The 23,011-nt window shown below is 42.2% G+C and overlaps 1 protein-coding gene and 1 long non-coding RNA gene across 3 annotated transcripts in view; one reads left to right on the plus strand and one right to left on the minus strand.

Moving 5' to 3' along the window:
• The window catches only part of heca (hdc homolog, cell cycle regulator), a 167,710-nt gene extending 145,409 nt beyond the window's left edge, over nt 1-22,301 (minus strand). For both annotated transcript variants that reach the window (XR_004465685.2, XM_033347672.2), the window contains exon 1: nt 21,541-22,301. Coding sequence is in view for 1 of the 2 variants with exons in the window: in XM_033347672.2 (XP_033203563.1) it covers nt 21,541-22,301 (761 nt within the window). In the remaining variant the exon portion in view is untranslated. The remainder of the gene's footprint in view (nt 1-21,540) is intronic.
• Nucleotides 22,302-22,303: 2 nt separating this feature from the next.
• The window catches only part of LOC143303658 (uncharacterized), a 139,681-nt gene continuing 138,973 nt past the window's right edge, over nt 22,304-23,011 (plus strand). The window contains exon 1 of the long non-coding RNA XR_013060173.1: nt 22,304-22,431. This is a non-coding gene — a long non-coding RNA (uncharacterized LOC143303658). The remainder of the gene's footprint in view (nt 22,432-23,011) is intronic.

A 23,011-nucleotide genomic window follows, 5' to 3' on the forward strand; every position in this document is an offset into this window, starting at 1 on the left:
AGAAAATGTTTTCTCACGAAGATGGGGGGATCTGAAATTCAACGTGACCAGGTGGCACGGTACGAGTGGTGGGACGAACCAAGGACGCGTACGCGTCTTGCAAAATGATTTGCGAACTCGGTGCGGCCATTGCAAGGTCGTGAGCGTTACGCGCATCCGGGCCGCAGCTTGTTAAGCTTTTGAAGGCCAAGCGAGCACATCCTTGGAATTTTAATCAATCTATTTGCCTATCGCGTCGCTTTCGGCACCGGCAATTCTCGTCCAAAATTCGACCCACTGTTGCGTTTAGCACAGAAGGACGTCACAGTGTGCCACTGTATGCCAGCGTATGCAAATTGCCAGGACGAAAAGTGTCAAACCACCACAACCTCGACTTTTAATTAAGTTTCTCGAAACAGTGGTAGTTTAGCAGAATAAATGGAATCATCAAAAATGTGGTATACCAGGTAGAAACTACGTGGCACGGTTCTAAAGTCAATAAGGAGCTGGTTTTCGAAGAAATCGACACGAGAACGAAGGAATTCAAAAGCAGCAGGGAGCCAGGAAGCGTCGACTCGAAATTGTTTTTTCTGTTTCTTCTATAAGATATAGGGGACCGACAGTAGGAAAAAAAATTTGAAAGTGAAATATCTGTAAATATACGCAGATAACTTTCACATGCCAAAATTATACGCGCTCGTACAAAACACGTCTAAGCGCGGCAACATCAATGGGTATCGCTTCGTAATACCTTAAATTTACGACCAAGCTATATCATAGCGTTCCTATTTAGCGAACGAAGAATCAGCCACCGTCATTTTCGCGCTGAAGAAACACGCGACAGCCTGCTACTCCTGGTTGGGGCACGCGTGACCCACGAGACACCTGCGTACACATGTCCAACTCGTTCGTATTTATAGTCGATAAACGACTTGTTTACACAGGTATAGTTTCATACGCAGACTCGGTTTTACAAAAAGGGGTCGGATGAAGATGGTGGCGGAGAAAGAAGAAAAAAAAAAGTGTAGAAGTGTTCGTGTTGTTGCGAAGAAGAGAACGAGAGCTGACTATGCTGACCGAAGTATTAACGATGTTTTTCACTTGGAGCATTTTTGCGCAGTTAAACACAAGCGATAAGAAGTTTCCTGACTCAGATGTCGTTCCGTTCCTATTCTCCATGACAGTATCTCGTTCCTCCGTTCTTTTTCGTTCTTTCTTCTCGTCGTTCTTCATCGTGTCGCGTATTTAACTGTTAAGTGTTAACATCGGTACATTGCTCAAGCGACGACAGAACATCGTGAGGGCAATTTGAGATGCTTACGACGATTAGTTTGCTTATTGTAGATATAAATAAGATAACATATTCCAATACATTGACTCACGAAAATATTTCACCGCTTATCTTATCGTATGTTTATCCCATATCGTACATGTTATGTAAAACATATTGAAATTTTATAAACAGTTCGATCGTCTTCGAAGAAGGCTACGAGTTTTGATAATTTTAGCGAGCACTCGTAGGGTTGATATTACGTAGAATGATACGAAACTGACGTCGATGACGGCGGATAATGATGGTTGGTGTTCGCGCGTGACACGACCCTCGACACGCGTATCTCTGACGCAACACGCGCGATGGGTAAAAGAGGAATCACGCTGAAACGCGCATCACGACAATGTCACGAGTTCGCATTAGGTACCGAGCTGTGTACTGTCAGATAGCGGCACCGATTATCGGCTTCTACAGCCTGATAATACTTCTACGTCAATAAGGTCGAGGCAATGTATTTTCACAGACAGAATAGCGTCAGAACAAATTTCTATCGACGAGTCTGTTAAACTTAAAACAAGTATATCTATAGTATATAAGTGAAAGTTCGAAAGATAAGTAGAATAAGAAACAACGTCATTTTTAATACCAAAGTATCAAAGTATTTCACGTATTATCTCGTCTGTCGTTCGCATAACGACTTTGTCGTTCTTCAAATAACCGTGAAAATTATTATTCCGAAAGTTTCTGTCTCTCTGCAGTGGTCGACCAAAGCGATCAACAGACTAAACGAAAATGCGTATGAGCTGCAACGTATTGTTTCGATCGACAAGTTGTCACAAAGTTGCAAAGCGAATAATCCTGAAGAATTCTGCAGTCACAACGTCCTCGCTAGCTAGCTAGGAGGATGAGACTGGCGGGATTCGCTTCACGAATTACTTACGAAGGACGTGAGGATCTTACTAAGGAGGCTGTGGAGCAGCTGCCAGCTGCAATTTCCTCCGAGCACCGCACTCACTCTCTTTAGACAGTTAAGATGGGCAGAGGTGAGTAACCAACGGCTTCGAATTCTTCCAAAGCAACTCGCAGGTGTGCGCTAATGAGTCGAACGACGATAATGGAAAGTCCATTCTCAAGAAGGAACTCTGACACAATGAACCATCGTCCTGATTGTCCTGGGGTGCTTTTACAAGCTTTTCATAACAGATCCGTATACAGAAAACTCTTTCGCTCCTGTACCGTGTGAACGGTGGAAAGTGTTGGTTGCCCCGCGTGGCCAGAAAACATCGATCGATAATTTCCACTAGACTGGAAACGAGACCCTGACCCTTTGGTCTGTATATCACACCAAACTATCGATGTTCGTAACGGTTTCCTACGCGTAATCGAATCTTTTTCAATTTTAACTTTTTTTACAGTGTACAACACTTTGATACAACGAGAAATAATTTTCAAATTACGAAGTGGCTGGAAAAATACACGTTTGTCCCCAAGATCGATTAAAGGGACAATTCTGATACAACTGTTGCGCCGTAAAAAACGAAACACACGAGTTGTATTCTCGATTTAATAACGTAGTCAGGATTCACGAACCTCGTCTATGAGAAAGATCGTCGACGGAAGAACAAGCAAGATTCCCTATTTACGCAAGACCAGAAAGAGATGCGTTTAGCTACTTCTTTACAGGCCATTTTCGCTACATCAGCTTCATACGCTGAAAGGCAATTAGATGGCCCGCCGATTAGGTCAAGCTTTCGCGTTCAAACGGAAAACTATGCGTATTAATCTGTGTATACGCGCACTGAATAGTCGGATAACACGTTCGAAGAGTGGACGAGAGCGGAGCATTCGGAGGAGTCGCTACAAGAATGGATAAAATATACGGAGGAATCGCGAAGACCGGTTCTTCCGGTCGGTTTGAGGCTTCCTATTAATAGGAAGACATACATATGTAAGTATGCGGAATGGAGAGGCGCGAGCAAAGAAAAAAAACTAACTTTCACGACTGTCAATGCGAGAGAGAAGAATCGTGGGCCGACACCGGTCACTGATACGTGCACCGAATCGACAATCCTGATCTTCTCGAGTCCGCTTCACCACGTGAGTTGTACGACGGCTATAAAAAGTATTTGCACGCTATTGTATTTGAAGACTACAGGGAAAGAACGATCAGTTACATACCAAGATGGTCGCAATTATCGCGTCTCGTCGTAGTATTAATGAAATTTCAGAGTCCTTTGTATAATACACGTACAAATTTTCTATGCGTGCACGGAGATACTTTCGTGAATCACTGTAGCTATCTTCGATTCGGAGTGTACACAGTGTACATATTTACAGACACGCGTTTCTCCCTCGATATACAAACGGTCACTCTTCCCGAGAAATATCCTTCGGCTTTTCCACTGGACACGGATACTTGGTCCGATAGAGGGGGAAGGGTTCGCCATGGAACCTGAATACACGAATGATACTAAGCTGGGGACAATTCTTTCACAGAAGAAAACATGGGATAATAATTTGGACGTTAGGAAGAGTCAGAGTAGTTTTGTCGTAGGGTAAACTAAAAGTTCGACGCCTCCGGTGGAGTTTTCCTAGTTGTTTAGGATCATTCGCACTTGATCGCTTCCTTAAGTTGTAGCTGTGGTATAATCTGGTCGGTTCGTGGAAGGACAAACTCTTGTTTGGAAATAGAATTATCCTTCGATTTTTCGGAAGCTTCGGGAAAATCTGGTTGATCCGAGATGAATATTTTAACAAGATATCGCCGGCAGCGTCTATTTTGTAATTATTATTAGTTACCATCGTCGATCTTTTGCATTTAAACGTTCGAGAAGAAGATTTCGTTGGAAATCGCGAAAGAAATTTTTATGAAAGGTCGTATGGAACATAAAGAATCGTGACAGCGTAACTTGCATACCGAGTGCAAAGGATTACCGTAGCAAAATTCCACTAACCACTTAACGCCATAATACTGCTGTATTCTGCTGTGATTTAATCGCGTAGCTTGTAGAAAGCCATCTATCGTTCCCTCGGATTTAAAATAGAACCGCGAGAGCGTGTCGCGTTTAAAAGCCAGCGTGTTTGATTCAGCCGATCGAAATTTGTTTGCTCGGCTAATATTATGCCAGATCCTTATCATTTATAGCGGTGAGTTGTTTTCGCGGCTTGTCGTCGTTTTATGAAATCGTTCGCACAATCGAACAACCTTTTCTTTCTCTCACTCTCTCCACCTTTGCAGTTCGTTTACCTTTATTTTCTTTTTCTGCCTTGGCCTTTAATTAGTAGTTCGACGCTTCGATCGAAATTACCATACAATTAGTCATGGGATCCGAAACGCTTCGAGTCCTTTCGAATCCGTATAGCTGACGAAAGATTCGAATCGCTTGAAACATGGCTCGAAGCGTAGAAAACTTTTGGCCTTTGTATTACGTTACGGACGTTTGGTTATCGTGAAAGTTTTGATAAATTTAGAAGTCGAAAGTTTCCATAGGTTTTAGAAGCTCGACAAACGTTCACAAGTATCTTACAAGAATTTTCAATATCTGTATATTTTTGTATTCGTTTCGGGGTTTACCGACGTAATCGCGATTGTCGTTTGTCATTAAAGTACCGATAGAATTACAAAATCGTCCATATAGCGCACGTAATATACCCATCAAAATTTTCGACGGCGAGTGTCCGATTACTTTCGCGAGCCGACGTAGAAAGGGACAAAAAGGTCTTCCTCGGCGAGCATTTCGTCAAGTCCTGTCCACGCTGCGCACCCTTTGTCGCGAACTGCCTTTGACACTATGTCGCTACCGACATGAAGCAACGGGGCCGTGTAGCTTGAAAGCGTGCGATTTTACGTGTCAGATTCAGGAGTCGCCCTCTCGGAAGCAGAGCAGAGAAGAGCAGAGCAGAGCGGAGCAAAAGGGGGACAACAACACAGGCATCGCGTCGTCCAAATCGTTACACGCTTTGTGCAACTCGAGTGACTTGTCACCGATGCCAGGAACCGGCCAAATCGAGAGGGTAAAGCAAAGTAAACCGAGCCACCATGCGCGTTCCTGGGAGAATCAGTCGATAATCGCAATAGAACGTTTATTTGCCTCCAGAGACTGCAATGACGACGAGGTTTTTGCGTCGATACACCCGTCAGGGCAAACACGCCTCGGGAGAGGAAAGCACTGTGGGGAAAACACAAGTATTTCGGGGAATATAATGGCGAGTTTACAAATAATTATCCCGAAGGAGACGTACCTCTGTTTGCTCGATTCCTCCCTTTAGTATATACCCTACGTCTTCTCGATACGCTTCCCAAAATGTTTATATCCGTCTGTACAAACCTCTCGTCCTTTGATATTAAAACCGAGCTAGCAAACAGATACAGAAATATATAGGAAAGATATTATTTCATTGTCTCTGTTGTACATTACGAATACTACGAGTCCTATTAATATAATTATACAGAAAGTGTAAAATACACGAATAAAACGTGTAAAGAGACGAAGCGCGTACAAGAAGTATGCAGTTTGTAGCAACAACGTCTAGCGCCAAAGAACAATCTAGTTTTCATATTCGTATTTCCCAATCCAAATTTTCACATCTGTCAACTTGTAAGAATCTCGATGATTGTAACTTTCAGGTAAGATCCTTTGTTGCGTAGCGAGAAGAAAATTCATACGTCAAAGTTTTCATCGTAGTTTGTCATCGGCAGAAAAGAGAAAAGGCAAGCGCCTTGATTACCAGAAATTAAGCGATTCGCGAGCGTTTCTTCCAACCTCTCGCGATAACGATCCGTGGTTTACGCACGCGAGTGGGTCCCAAGCGACCAAAGGAGACGTTACTGTGTTCGAGAAACGATAAAACTGGTTTCTAAAACTCGGTCCACGGTCACGTTCGACCGAAAGAGAAACTGGGAAGCGACGCAGGTACAACACGAGCACGCAGAGAACGCCACGGACGAGGTTGACACGGATCCCAACGTCCAATAAACCGAAATGGAGTCCGGTCGTGTGTCACGGAAGAACCGTAAGGACCAGGTATAAGGCGCTCCTTGTACAGGGACTTATCCCCGTTGTGATAACGGGTCGAACGAATCTAAGGGTCGAAGAGAGCGAGAGGATTACGCGAATACTCGTCCACTGGTTAATCCGCCCCGAGTTTGCTCGTACGCAGTTATACGCGCAACGAATCTCTGGATTACGCGTCTGACACGTTCAAACGACCGGAGAGAACGCGAATCCACGGACAGAGTTTCAGAAAATGGCTTCAAACTTATTCCCTGGCGCGGCTCCGCTTTAGAGTATTCGCTCGTTTAAAGGAAGTTTCCGCGAGCAACCAGTTGGTTATGAGCCAGATTTCATATCCTGCTAGGCGAGTCTCCATTCGGTTATCTACCTCTGGGCGAGTCGGAGAATCTTTGCAGGTAACGATAGAAACGATTTCTAGATTTAGTTCGATGGTCTATGGAGCTGATTGCCTACCTGCGAGTGGTCTTTGCTGAGAATCTTTTTGGGTTCTGTAAATTCCTAAAATGCTTTCGATTTCTGGCATACGCGTAAAGCTCCTACGCGTCAATCCTATTATCGTTGACGATAATTTTGTAACGTAAAAATACAATAAAAATTTATCGCGGTATTTGAAGTTTCTTTACGATCTTCTTACCTTGCAATCTACCTACGTATCTTTCAATAACAAGTGTTTAAGCGTTTAAATAACAAGAATTTTCGTTACGTTCTCATAGTAACGAAAAGATCAGTCGAGATTATTTTCTGATAAACGTTTCTCATTTTACTGTACGACAATGATCCGATCTAGGTCTCTCTATTATCTACGCTCGAGTAAGAATCTTCGAGGATAATAACAGAAATGCTTGCAATTCCCGAATCCTACTTCAACCGTCTAGAAGTTAATTATCTACCGACAAATACTCTTAGTAGAGAATGTTTTGGGATTTTGTAGATTCCTACGATAGTTTCTGTCCCAAGTACGGTCGAAGAAGCGGGCTGAAAATTAGAAATGACTGGAAGAAAGCAGTGCGGAACGAAAAAAGAAAAGAAAAAAATGGCGTCGTGAGGATTCCAGCTTGCTCGGTGTAATTCGTCGAAAGGGCATGGGCTATTATGAGACTCTCGCACAACGGTGCAGGCAACCTTTGTCCGTCGTCTCTAATTAAAAAATTCCTTCTAGTGGTGCGATAGGGACCCACAGAAGTTGCGAACGGGTTAACCCATTCGAAATCCACTGCGGCGCCATCCAGTCGTCGAGACCAATCGGTTTCGTAATGGTCCGCGTGTATGTTTTGCGAATTCTCGCATAATCGTGTTACGTAAGTCGAAACGAATTTTGTATTTAAAGTCGAGATACACCGGCTGGCGTCATTGTTCCAGGTATATAATTCGAACGATCCCTACCGACCACGATTCGTTCCCAGTAAACACAGCGCTGCTCTATTAACCTTGCTGTTGTTCTCCTCGTTTCTCTTTCGCGTTTCAGTCTCCGTTAAATAGAGGGACTAGCTATATCGGTCGAATTTAATCGAGACTATTCTATTGGAATTTAAGCGAGTATCGCATCATACCCTTAAATAACGTGGAAATTTCCGATACTAGAGTCCATGCGCAATTTTTTACTTCTCGCAGACTCGAGTACGATATCGGTGCCGCTGGTTGAAAATTCTATTTTGTACGCTATGCATATGTATATGTATCGTATATTGTTCTTATGTTTCTATAGTAAGACGAAGCAAATAAAGCGATTTGAAATTTGTCAAGAGAAAAATCCACGTTAATTGAGATCGCGTAGTCCAAAGTTCGATCGTATCTTTTATTTTCCTGTTCTCGAAGAAGGAATCAAAGTAGGTGGAAAATAATAATAACCGGTAAATTAGAATGGAGAAAAATAGCCGGCTGAGCTGTTTTCCAGTAAATCGACCATCTTTTAGTCGTTTGATGTTTCGAGAAATGAGCACGAAAAAGAAGCTCGGGTAGCTATTCACTCGCAATAGAGGCCAATTCTCCTCTTAACTCGAAGGAAGGAACAGGACGAGGAAAGGAAGAAAAATCGGCGTCTCGAGAGAGGTAAACACGACGTTAACAAACCAATTAGCAGTAAACCACCCTCAGGCCCGTAATAATTTACACTTGACTACGCGCGATATACAGCACACGATGCTGTTAAAGAAATAAGCGAAGGAGAGCGAAAAAATTTCTCTCCATCTTCTCGATTCTTTTTGTTTTCTTTCGCTGAGCCAGCTTCTAACCTTAGCGAACGTACAAGAGAGAAAAAGACGGGAGGAAGCTCGGAAAAGCGTAGAAAGGCGAGCAACGTAGGAAACGAAAGATAGCGGGTTCCCGTAAATATGGATTCACAGTGCACCTCCAAGGTATACATAAAGCACGAGTGAACGGTCTTTGTTCCTGCGGAAGTAGCTGCAAATGCTATTCCTTTTTTTCCTTTTATCCGTTTCCTTCCCTATCTCTTGTGCCTTCCCTTTCTTCGGTCGTTTGGTCGAGGAAAAAGTTGGTAATTCGTAGAGAAAGAGAAATGTAGCAGCGAGTCGACGTCCAAAGAATAGAAGAAATCTACTCCTCCATTCGTAAGTTTCGAAACGCTTAAGAAAATTGAAATAAACCCTTCAGAATTATTGTCCCGTTTGAAATATTCGCATATGTAATACGATGATCGTAACAACTATGTCATCAATTTCATATAATAGAATTCTCTTCTTGTCTATATCCGTCGTGTCTTCCCACTGCTACTTTCACTTTCTATATTCAACGTTGACATTTTATTATTCTATGCATGCTATAAACAATTTCAGGTTCCGAGCAAACTTCTTCCAGTCTCCCTCGCTTCCAAGTTCAAGATTGAATTTTAAAATAGCCAAGTTTAGGTGACTCGAATAATCCTACGTTACTATATTTATGGACGAGAGTACACATCGAGATTCTGTCAAGACTGTGCGTCACTGGAAAGTGGTCCCCTACGGGAGAACGGTCCTTTCTTTCTTACAATGGAAAAATCACGTTCACGTCCGAACGGATTTTTAATACGATCCTTAATATGCCGCAAAAAGTTAATGGAAGTTTAATTAATATAGCAGCGGATAAGGGGAATCGGGAGAGAATTATTCGCGAAATCTTTGACGGGCTTTTCAAATTAAATCTCGCTGCTCACTGTCACGGCTACCCAGCAGCTCTTGTTATCCATGGTAGACGGCCGCATTATACATTTATACGCTTGACATTGTTCGCTTCTGACGCTGTTAGAATATTCCTAGACTCGTCTCTTCGTCTCTATGAACACTAATGCAATAGTTGGATCTCCGTCTGCACGTATGAATACGTTCAGAAAGAGATGGACTCGCCGAGCGGTAGAATTTAAAGGAAAAACGCTTCGCGACCCCGACAAACCCCCTCGGGATCACACGTCAATTTACCAAATCCTCCGACAGATTCTCCGACGACCTATTCTTGACGAATATATACGTCAATACATTCCCCCTCGTAAGTATAAGGCCACTTATCCAAAAATTATGTGAAACGGTTAACGATTAAAAAATCGTTCAAACGCTTGAAAATTATTATCTCATTTGCAATCTTACTTTGTAAAGAAATCAGATACTTGGCATTACAATAATCTCGTTAATTACGTATAATTAAATTCCTTTTCCACTGATTTTTTTTTTATTACTTCTATTATTATTTGTAGAGTACGACCATTTACGCGACATCATACTTTGAAATTTATATTTTTATAAACGTGTCGTATTCTCGTTACTATTTCTTTTACTACTTATTATCTTCGTTTTTATTGATTTTGATAATTACGTTCACCTTCCTACCCTTTCGTGAATGCGTCGTTATTATTTATAATAAAGTCATTTATAGGGAAGAAACGCAACTCCAGAATGGAATAGTCGTAATTTAAGAAGCAGCGAATATATTAAAAGGAACGATAAGAACATACTATGTAACCGCGATAAGCCATTAAGTCGCTTGGTATTTCGCTTTATCGTGAGCATTAGAAATTCCGATGGATCAGATATTAAACGTCAAACGAGACTCGTTTCGGTGGTTTTATAATCATTCACGTGAATCGCAAATCCGACTAGGTAAACCGTTTCCCATGGGCTACACAGCCGGTTCTCGGACCGGGCGAAACTTATTATCGGCCAGATTTCTATATCGGTCGACATTTGTTTCCGATTCCCGAAAGTGGTCGGCAATGGAACCGGTCGAACCGGTTCCCTCGTAACATTTCGTGTCGGCCAGATAAACATTTTTGCAATAAAACACTCGGTTGCGTATCGTGAACGTCGAAACAGCCGTGGGTTCGACCCGTATTTATCGCGTTGCCGCGACAGAGTCGATCTGTCGTAATTTGTCGTCGTTGAAATTTCAGTTCGATCCCGACAGGAAGAAAAAATATGTAAAAGAAAAGAGCGGAAAAACACGATGAAACGATATTTCGTTCGTTCGATGGAAATGGGCAACGAGGAAAGGGGGAAAAAGGAAGAAAGACGCGAGAAGAAAGAGCGAGTTTCGGCGTTCATGAATGTTAATAACGTTCGGGGAGGCACGTTGTTTTATACCGGCTTTATGCGATTCGAATCTCATTTGCATAAATTTGACAAACACCTCGTTACGAATGCGTCTGCACTCGACCGCATTCGCGTTGCGTGAGTTCCTTCGAAAAGAGCGGAACGAAAGAGGCCACTGGTTACGAACCTCGTTTTTCTTGGTCCCTTTGGTAATGAAAGTTCTGAATTAAGTTTCTTTATTACCACGCTCGCGTTAATTGTCAAGAGAAACAATTCGCGTTCCCAGTACCGAACTTGGATTTCGCACGGTTAATTTTAACACGCTCGACATCGGCTGCAATCCATTTATTTTTAAACACCTAACCGTACCACGCGCTGATTACTCGATGAATCATGCGAGTGTTTCGCCGTTAAACTCGTAATCTTCGTGTACATACCCTGCTCCGTGAAAGTATGTGAACACTTGCCATGAAAATCTTTTACATCCTAATCTGTACGGTGTTATATAAAAAGATTTTGTAGTTTCATTAGCATCCTAATAACGCACGTCTACCGTCATTATGTTGACAAAATTTATTAAACCATTGCAAAATCATATATAAAAATTACAAGGCATTTATTGCAACGTTTAATGAAAAACTACTAGTATACCGCGTGAATAGTTATCATACGTATATTATAATTGCTACTAAAGATGGTCTCACAGAATGCACTTTCAAATTTCTTTCAAAATTTACCGATACGATCATGACAAATCTGTCCCATTACAACGCTAACGATGCGTGAAAATGTTTCGTATAACACATAGAATGTATTCATAAAAGGTACCTACGTGTGTTTGAATACATTCGCGAACCTGTATACTTCCCTCCTTTTTCTGTTACGAGAAAAGGAGAGGGGAAAAAGAACTTGGCTAAATTGACTGGTTAAAAATGCGCCGATAATAAAGTCGCCCTGTTATTATTAACCGCGATATACCATGAACGAAGAGCAACACCAGGGAATCAGAGGTGAACTCGGGGGTGAAAATTTGAAGTTCACGGTAACCCTGCTGAGCAGCCTGATATAATAAAGTTTAATCCCTTTATAAACTTTCCCGCTCACCGCGACGATATAACCGCGCGTTTCGTTCGAGAAAAACCGTCAGCCTTAACTAGACGCGTTGAAATTACGCATCAGCGTAGAAGAATAGAGATATAATGGAGCGTAGAGAAACCAGAGAATATAGGGAGAGTTTTCCTTAACCCTGCTGTTTTTATTAAGTTTATACAACTCGAAATAAAAATTATCTCGGTAGATATTAATATATTGGGAATAATATACATATAACAATATATAGATGTTTGGCTTTGGAATTCGATACGAAGCATCTCGTTCATTTTACTTGAAATATTTTACAACGACCAAAGAAGAGAAAGAGAAACAAGGCGAACGACGAAAATTAAATACACGCAGAAAGGGGCAATTTATTTCAATGAAGTTACACTAACGGTACGTTTGAAAAAATGTCCTGTTGTACAATTAGAAGGTATCGATCGTACGAACCTTGATGGCATTTCACTCCGATTTACCCAAAAGAAATCACTAAACGAGAACAAATATTTATGGAACAATTATTTCGAATTCGTATTCTGTTCCATAAGAAGGAACACGTAAATCGTGCTCTTATGGCCAGTAAATGTCACGATTACAATTAAGAAGCAACAAAACCAACGTTTACGAGATTTTCATTCTTTCGGTTAGCTTCGTTTTCGGCTCTTTTATCGTCCCCCGAAGTATAGGCTTGGTATTATTCTTTAATTGCACGAGACCGTTCGAGAGCAGAATGCAAACGCGTAACGAGGTAAATTGTAGCCGCTGGCTTTCAAATTATACTCGCATGATCGTATTTAATCGTACGATAATTGCCAACGAGAAGCGAAGCTACGTATTAATGTCGGCGCCCCTTTCGAAACGCATACGTTTCGCTTCGTAGCAAGGGTAGACTATACATTACCACCTTCCATAAGTATTTAGCCATCTAATGGAATTGTGCGAAAAGGCTGATATTTTTATTATATATTACATATAAATTTTACGTTTTTCTATCGTTAGTGCCGTGCCCTTTTGCCATAACTGAGATCAAATGTTCTGTTAAACCGAAATTGAGACTGCATATCTATCTGAGTACATCTGACTACATATTTATCTGTAACGAATAGCTGACACTTCATAAAATCTATATAAACTACATCGTGGAGTACACGTATTTCAATTGCTTTAAGATGCTAACTTTACACATTGCCTGCAGTCTCTTAACTCGAGTGTCTTTTCAGAATCAATTTTCATCTTCTTCAATTATTTGTCATGTTTCGACCACTTAATTTACGCCACTTAATACTAACCTCCCGACGTACGATTTAATTGAAATAAGCTCGTCGCTAACTCTATACGCTTGCCCGAGATAAAATCAGAGATCAAAATTAGATTAACTAGTTTTATTTTGAAAGTATATTTTATACAATTAGGTTAACTACTAGGATTACAAGGAATAACAGGAAATCATTCTTGGCTCGCATGGCAACGGAATTACAAATAACAAATAGATATTTTATATATTTGCAATAATTTGGGAATGTCCAAATACTCGATACAAGTACTGTTCTTATTCCTGAAACGAGTGCACACGGTGGCTAGGCGGTGGAATAAAAAACCATATTAAATGGAAAAACAAACAGCGTCGGTTGTTTGGTGGACGAGCGGTGAAATTTCCGATAGCAGTCGATCCGTAAAAATTCTATTTTCAGTTATCGACGACTCGATTAACCTCAGTCCCCCCCCTCTCTCTCTTTCTTTCGCTCCTCTGTACCACCGCTTTGTAAATCGAATCGAACAATTACGAAATGAATAACTCGTAACCGATACGACCCCATTCGATTGCGACTGCATAATAATCGAGTTGAAATGTCAGGGTTGTTGCCATCGTGTATGCATGTATGTATATATTATATACAGTGTGCCAGACCTGATTTTACAGCCAAACTTTGTAATTATACTTTGGACATGATTACAAAAAATAATACATAAGCATAGACGGCTTAAAGCTTCGTTAGTGCTGGAGTGATGCACTTTCGTTGCCCCGGCAAAACACTGATTTTGGTTGCTATATTAAAAGATAATTGCAAATAAAGCAATTATTTAACTTCCGTCAAACCTTTGAATTTTATCAGCTTAAGCTACGTACTTGGAAGCATTGCTGTAAAAGCTGTAAGGCAAAAATAATCTTACCGATCGACAAAATCATTAGCTATTAATACCTACTACGTATTAAAATGTCCACTGATCTTATCCGTACCAAATCCTTAATTGTTTTAGACACGTTGTGTATCTTAAGCGCTGGGAACAAGATCTAAAACAGCTTTTCTATCCGCGAAATTCAATTCCTGGTTACGATAAGTGGTACACATTGTCGTGTTTAAGTGGTAGATAAATAACTATGAATATTTAAGGAATAATTAATGTCGATGCTCACGAGATGTGCCAAGTAATCATGTAGTCGAACATCAACGTAGTTGCTTATGTCTGTACTAGGAGTAGAAGCAATTATTCATCGTCGGAGGGGATCGTCGCGTGCTGCTCACCGAGCGGAAGCGTTTCTGTCGCGTGGTTCTGCGGTGGAAAACGGTCATTACGTGGAATCGCGAAGTAATAGTGGAAATAAGCCGAAAGAAAAGGGATCCGGGATAGGAAGGACGAGTTCGGGGATTGACCCTGAACCCCGACCCTTCGGGCCGACGAACCGCCCCAAGGATATCTTAAAGACGACGGGGCGAGATGTTTCACTCGTTCTCACTTTTCGCGCTGAGATTCACCTGAATCGTACGTGTTACGTATCACAAAACGTAAACATTGTATAGTCTCGATCGACCATTTGCAGTCTGACCAACATTTGTCACTTCGTTTTAACAGGTTTGTAATAAACTACTCTTCAAACTTACTCGTAATTTGAATGAATTTTCGTATCTTTGTAATGCATAATTTAGTGGATGCAAAGAGTACTTGGTCACGGCGTCCTTTTCCAGCGAAGTGCTTTTGTATAAAATTCTATATTTCGTATTATCAAATTTTTGTAGTCGTGTAAAAGTATTAGGAAACGAGACAAAATTTAATATACTCGGACCTAATAATTAATCGGTATGAAAATATTTATCATGTCATTAAAGCGTTAGTGAAATTTCAAAATATTTTATACCACGTATACGATAAAAACAGATGAGTGTTCTAGTACTTTCGTAAGCCGGTGTACGTAGTTCCAAACGCTTTAACCCTTTCGTCTTCGCGATTTCCATTTACCTGACGCAGCCGCAAACTCGAGCTTCCCGTCCAGGTAGTAGTAGTATACACGTTATCGCTATCTGGTAAGCTTACACGCACGCGTCGATCTCGAGGAATCGTGCAACTTTAGATCGCGAAACGAAACGAAGAATTCACAGGTGCCCCCCTCGAGTTTATGCGAAGCAGAATTCCTCTCTCCGACCTCGGCAGAAAGTCGCCGAATTATACGAACGAGCGTGTTTTCCCGTCGAGTAAACGAAATGCTCGAAAGAATTTGAGAAATTCCACTCGAAAACGGTTCCTCCCCCATGGACGATATTGCCCCTCAACTGCGAATTAAACTAGAAAGCGCGCATGGAATTTTACCGCATCGCCAAAAATTCAATGATTCTTCCCGCCGAGTGCCATTCTCTTTCCGGGTGCCCTAACCGTAAATCTACATCGAACAATCGGGATATCCGAATCTTGGCATCCTTCAAAATCATGAAATTTATTGAAACAGCAGCCTGATTGGATCAATCGACGAGGAATTTGTAGAAAGACGAATGGATCTTGCGTTCGGTCTCTGCTAGTTTTTAATTACCATTAGGCTAACAGCCGCGATCTCGAATTTGAAGATTGATTCCCATTAGCTCCGTGCATCCCTTATTTACCGTTAGGCAGTTCCCCCAGCGATCCACTCTTGTTCGCCAGTCCCTTTGAAGCGAGGTACCGTGGTCGATCCCTCAAAGCGATAATTCGTAGGCGGCAGTAAAGCATCAAAGTTCTTCGTCGACGAATGCTTTGATACGTCTACATATATATTATATATATATATACATATATATGTATATCGTATTCCGCCTCTTACGAACAGCCTAATGAGATCGTAAAACGCGTGCAAAATAAGGATCCACGAGTTTCCACCCCTCGTACGAATTATTCGATACAAAGGATGGGACGAGGAGACGAAGAGGGGATGAAAATCGCGTAGGAAGAACGAATTCAAATGAAAGAGAGAAACGAGTGATCGTGGAGACGGCTGTGTAACACTACCAACCACCTCTCTCTACTGTCGTTATTTATTTTTGCTTAAAACGCGAGTAACGCGACGAGGGAGGAACAAACCCCTTGGCTCGTCGCACTTCAGCGAAAGCGGGATTTATAGGTCGCGTTGCGGCGCCAAAATGTCTCTATATGCGTGGCATAACGCGAGGGTGATCGCGAAGCAGTCTGGATGAAAAAAGAATCACGACCGGCATAAATTCGAATCGCCTCCCTGGAAAAATGTCGACGAAATATCAACGAGAGAGCTCCGAACACACCCCTTCTTCCGCTCGTGCGTTTTCTTTACAGTGGAGAACCATTCGCAATTTGCAATTCGATGGTGTGTTCGAGATAATGGATCGCTCGAAGTTGGTCCTTTTAATCGAAGCATAAAGGATTACAACACGATGGAGTTCCTTGCTTCGGTAGTGTTCTTTGAGATAGAGAACCATGCATAATTCGTAATTCGATAATACATTCGAGATTACGGATCATATAATATCGATGGTTTTAATCGATCTTTTTCCTATGCAACCATTGACAAATTGGCGATAGCGAATCATTTGGAATTGGTCGTTTTAGTATTACGACGATTGGCTAGTTGCGAGCGTAATTTCAACACCAAAAATTAACAAAATACAGTTTTCGTTATACTTGTGGGGATGCTCGATATCTTCGATCGTTTGACGTTTGAAATATACGCGGAAAAGTCGCAAAACGATGGGCGGAGACTTTTCGATACGAACGTGAATAATCATGTTTAGTCTTACGCACAAAGGAACGATGCAACGAAATAAAGTTGCGAGATTTTTAAATTCCTAGGAGAAGAAATTCACGAAAGTTGAAAAGGATGGAAAATAACAAGACGAAGGATAGAGTTCCAGAAGATTAAGCTCGCGGTGCCCATCTTCCGAGGATGGAAGAACCCGAAGAGCTACAAAGGGGGACTTTTTAACAACATTCCCGGCGTTCGGCCCGTTTAAATACATCGCGGTGGCGTGATTCCATGCAGTTGGCCTTGGAGGCTGTTAGAGCGTCAAGCTCCTCTCTTCGCTCGCTGGCCCTGAGGAGGTGGCCACGGTCAAGGCTACGAGCACTCTCTCTCCTCTCTTTCTTTCCCTCTCTCCTTCTTTCTTCAACCATCCTATGCCATTCCTTTCTTCCTCCATCGCTTTACCATCCTCGTCGCATTACCCCCAATGGTAACCAATACCAGCTCGTATCTCTTGTTCGACACGTGTACATATACAGGGTGTTTCAAAAAGTTCGTATCAAACTTGAGAAATACGTAGCGGTCTTTCTTTCTCTTCCGGCAGACACCATTTAGATATTCTACGCTTAATATAACAGTTTCTTTTTGAAATTCTGACACGAATAAAACTGCAACTCACCCCTCTATTACAACGCTCCCGAAGTTTGATCCAATTTTTTAAAACACTCTGCATATTTCCATCTTACATGTACATCTATAGGTGAGAAAGCAAAGAGAGGGAGAAAGGGGAGGAAGAGCCGCAAGTCGACCGGTGCATTTCACTGCGCGTGAACCACGAACTGCGAAATATCTGCCAGTGCGATTCGCATCGGCGCGTTCGAAACGAAAAAGGAGATAGTCGCCTCCCTGTTGCTTGGTTCGATCACGATAAAGGTGATGGGACGCCTGGATCCAACGATGCACGAATTTCAGGACTCGCTCCTTGTGTACACCCTGATGGAACCAAGTGAGATTTCGCGTCGATAACAAGGAAAATAAATAATTTGCACCTTGGAGAAACACCAAGATAAAGGGCTTATCAGATTGCCGAGTGTCCGTACCGTGAACCGTTGCAACAATTTACGTTAAGCACGGTTTCGTGCACGACGTAGAAATAACATTGTCGAAAACGGAGAAAGTACGAGGAATTATTAAACGTCATGCTCGCTGGTTAACGACGAAGATTAAAGAGAAAAGTTTCCAGATACGAATCCAACGCCGTCAACGGGATCCAGTCAAAATAAAGAATCGCGTAACCGATGAATACAGAGATAGATACATACATTGTACGATGTGTTTAGCGAAAAGAGATTTCAGCGAGGACTACCCATCGAACCCGATGGAAAATAAACAGAAATAGGACAAGTTCCAAGACTGGATCTAAATATAGGATATACCCAGTGTGCGTACTATGGGTGGGGCATCCTCGTAATCGTCTCTGTTTGCCACTTTTCCTCTCCTTGCTCTCTTCGCCAGGAGAACTCTAAAAGACGACCTATAACCGTACGCCCATAGAATCCATACTCCAACGACTTACGCGTCCGAGAAAACAGGCCTCCGCGTTCATTCATATCCTACGATACGCGCGTCTAGAGACATTTTCCTCGCCACGATATGCGACTTGGACGATTGATTTCTTGCTCTCTTTCGTTCTCAACCCCCCTGTTTTCGCGCTGGTTTAGTAGTTTCCTAAGAATGCATCGGTTTGCACGGGCTCAATTTGCTTTTGTCGATGTAGTAAAGCAATTCGTGAAAGTCGTTGTATCGTATAATCTATGAAAAACCTATTATCACTGAAATATATAGCGCTATATGCTTCGTGAGTTTCGCTCTGTGCTATTACCGTATATACTCTTACGTGCGAAGACGTAACAGCAACGAATATATTCGGTGGAATTATAAAATTCATAAGCTAACAATTGGAGAATTGCAGACCTCTCAGTAAGACAGTCAGATTTAATGTTCTGAAGGTCTCTAAAGGGACAGGATCTAAGAAAAGTTTCAAGAAATTCTAAGATTATAAAATTCATAAGCTAACGATATTCGGTGGAAATAAGAACGCGACAGTTTCGTCGGTAGAATAGTCAATAGCAAGTACATGTGCAGTAACATAAAAAGACTTTCCCGATCGTGCACACGGCTCGTTTGATTTTTAACGCTTCGCCCAACGTTCCAATTCGAATAAATATCTCTGAAAGTTTGAATAACGAAAGATCGCGGATAAAAAGACCGATTGAACATTGTGTTTACGATTTCTTAAAAGACCGGCAGCGACAAAGGCAGTGTAACGTCGCCTGAGAAGAAACGCCTGGAGGCATAGTAGGCTATCTACGATTTAGATCATCGGCCGGTCCTTTCAAAGATGCGAGCGAGGATCGAATTACCAGCTCAATTCATCCATGAACTTCTGCGTAGCCGAATATATCGCGTGTTTGCGAAGAGCCGCCGGTATTGTACGCTCGAACGAACCTACCGAAAACGTCGCCGATACGCGTTATATTTCTCGATCCGACACCCTTCCTTTCACTTCGCAAAGATTCCGTGCGTTTTCTTCTTTCTATCGGTTTCTGAAGCACAAGAGAGACCGCTTTTCCCGTCATTTGGCCACCATCTGGCTCCTTCGACCAAAGTATTTCGCGAAACACCGTTCTTTCTCTCTCTCTTTCTCTATCTCTCCTTTCTCCACAGCGATTATTTATAGCCGTATATATATACGCCGCAAACGCGAAACAACTCCAACGCCCAAGAGATGAAAATATTCCCGGCCGCGTTTTTTATACGAGCTTCGAAATCGCGCTATAAAAGGAGGAACGACGGAAGCGTGTGCTTTCCATACGGAATACGTTCGTACGTTTTAACCCCCTGAAATACGCGATTCCATCGTCCCCGCGCTGCTTCTCGCGAGGCTGAACTTTAACACGACACATTCAAGGGCGTGACAAAAGCTCTATATCGAAAATCCTTCGAAATCCTTCGCCCTTCTTACCCTCGCGTTTATCATTTTTGTCTTGCTTCCAAGGTATGAGAATCATAAGAGGAAACTAGAGATACATATACGACGTTCCGGTTTAATCTTTATGCCAGGATATTCAAATATATACGCATAGGCGAACATTATTGTATATTTTTCCACCGTGAGATTCGCCTACCGTTAAAATTTATTCTTCTTCGTAGTAGGAATAGACAGTCGCAAAATTCTAAAACGAATTTTTCAAAATCGCGCTTGCAACATTTTTCCGTATCGTTTCTTTCTACTTTTTAATTTATCAGGTTGTCCACTGTAAATGATTCGTACAGTTTGGTCAGAAAATTATCTGGTCATCTGAGTATTTTACGTTCAATTTATAAAGCATAGTTGCTTCTCATTGTACGAACCTAACTTATTTTCAAACTACTGACCTATTAGTGTACACTGATAAATATTTATCGGGATTAGATTATTTCTAAATATTCGTTCTTACTGTTTCATAATTGTCGATAAGATATGCTAAATTATGCGTGAGCAATCGGATATTCTTAAGACTGCGTATTAAAAACTGTGCAATTAATCGAAGAATAATGAATTTCTTTTAGCAAAGATTAAAAGAAACTTCTTTATAGCGGAATAAATCAAATACGGTATATAGGTTGAGATATCCTGATTAAGTGTGTCAAGGTCACTCAATTTTTTTTCTGTTCGCTCTAGTATCAACATATATTCCGCGTGATAGTTCTATCGAAGTTACCTTGCCAATTTAACCAAATGACTAATGGCGTGGGATGAAAATGACGCGAAGGAGAGAACGAGTAACTAGTAGTGACTACATATTAAGCCTGCGATTCGAAAGAAACGTTCCTCTTATCGACGTCACTGAAAGTAAACCAGCGAGGCCAGAAGAGCTTGCGTGGGAGAGAAACGTGACCACTTTGATAAGGGATCGCGATAATTGTATTCTTACACGTTGTGGACCTCACAGGAAGCCATCGGTATCGTGACCGCCGGGCCAATTATTGTTTGTAACAAGCCAACCACTTTTTCCCCCTTCCACTTTCAATTCAAAAAACCTCGGTTAATTTCTGCCGCGTAAATTCACGTAATTGCAAAGGGTCACCACCGACTTAAAAAACTTTTCGCCTATCTTCATCTCGCATCGCGTAAGCAGGATATTAATTTTCTACTTCAGTGACGTTCAACGTGACAAACAAATTGTACGTTACGATTTGCGTATACGTGGGTTATGCGTTTCAAATTTGGGCATTAAGCTTGGATATGCATACAAATATGGAAATTAAACTTTGAATCCTATCGTAGATGAAATTTCATCCCACGCGAATTGTTCTGACTTTCCTAAAAAAAACAACTTGTTTCGATCGTCGTTATCGAATTACACGTGCGATGTGTCTTTCGGAAACCACGTTGATCGACTTTACAAATTGAAGTCGTTTGAGTAATAATAACTTTTTATAAGATGTACAAGTTTTACGAGTGACCATATATCATATGCATATCCAACTTAATTGCACAAGATAATATTAATTACCCTGTTTTAAGAATCAGATTGTAAATAAACCGATAAAGAGAGCTGTATCAATGTAGGTTCGATTTAGTACTTTATACAGCACAAAAAAATAAAAGATAAGAAGAAGATAAGTAATAAAAAAGAAAGCAGAAAAAGGTTAAAAACTCACCGAGCTCGATCACTGAAGAAATCAACCTTGCTCTTCTTCTTCATAATGACCTGGGGCTGATGAAGGGGGCTAACGCTGGGTTCGCTGGTGGCCGGTGGTGAACTGGAACCAGTGCTGGACGAGAGCGAGCCAGCCCTTCCACGGCCGGATTCGATCAACTGTGCCTCGGTTGGACCGCGACCATTCGTCGAAACGTGATTGCCGTGGCTCGGTGGTCCAGCCGAAACGGCTAAAGTAGGTCTGGTATTCTGACGATTGCGTCGTTTCTTCTTCTTCGCCTCGTTCTCGTCTTGCCTGTTACCAGTAACGTTCCCGGTTCCCGGTGGCATCCAATCGAGATCTTTCTTCAGATGTCCACGTCCGCAACGACAGCCGCACGCTTTAAAGGCCAGATCGTAACCCTTTTTCGTCCAAAGATTCTGATGGCGCTGTCGCTCGGACCAGCTACGGGCGCGTCCGCAACTCTTCAAATACGTAAGCACGGTTTGCTCCCAGGCGTCGAAACACTCGCGATGCATGAACTGGCCGATCGGGCAGTTATCGTTGTTGCACATCACCTTGACCGCGTCGTGTAGAGCGTTTAAGCGAATTAAAGCGTCACCCCGGAGGCACTCGCCGGTAGGCGTGCAGCAACGGGTCGTCTGATTCTGTGTTAGCAGGTTGTTCTCCATCGTGTCGTTCATACCACCGCCACCGGCTCCTCCACCGCCGTTCTCCATCAGTACACCAGCGTGGCCGTTCGCGTGACGCCGCGGTGCCATCACTTCCTCCTCACGGATCGATGTCAAACCCGCCCTTACGAACCGGCCCGTCTCTTCCAACTCGTTGTACACCGTTGTGAACCACAAACCGACGCTTCGTATCGTGTTTTCTCGATTCTAGGGAAACTAGGTAAGTGACACTCCGGTCGTAGACAAAATAGCTAATCAATCAGAGGTAAACTTCTGCACGGCTAAGCGTTATACAACTTCGTTTCTTTCACGTTACCCCTCGGTTATTCTATTCTTTCATCTTCACGCATTTCCCGCGTCTCGGTTGCGTCGTCACACGCACATCCATTCAATGAGTGGCTTCTTGATGGTTTGCCAAGTGGCGCGCAGTAAATTGCAGAGACACGCAGCGGATGTATCTGGTACTGAAAGAAAAAACGGCGGGCACCACAACGAGAAAAATCGCGCCGGTTCGATCGGTGATCAGGGACAGAACGAACACACGCTGGAACTAAGTGTCATTCGCTGATGTTCTTTCCTCCCGACACGGAGAATTTGTGAAAAAAAGAAGTAATGGTCACTCCAAGCACGATTACAAGAAATATCACTGTAAGAAACGAGCGCGACTCGGTTTCGAAAAGAATCTGTCTTTCGGTCGTGGCGTCGCAATGTGTTTCGTGCAACAAAGTCAAGGTCAGCGTGGTTCCGCGACGCCACGTCGCGGTAGTTTCGACAAAGTCTAAGTCTCTCGATGACTGTTC

Source organism: Bombus vancouverensis, chromosome 15, assembly GCF_051014615.1.
Source record: "Bombus vancouverensis nearcticus chromosome 15, iyBomVanc1_principal, whole genome shotgun sequence".
Lineage (NCBI taxonomy): Eukaryota > Metazoa > Arthropoda > Insecta > Hymenoptera > Apidae > Bombus > Bombus vancouverensis.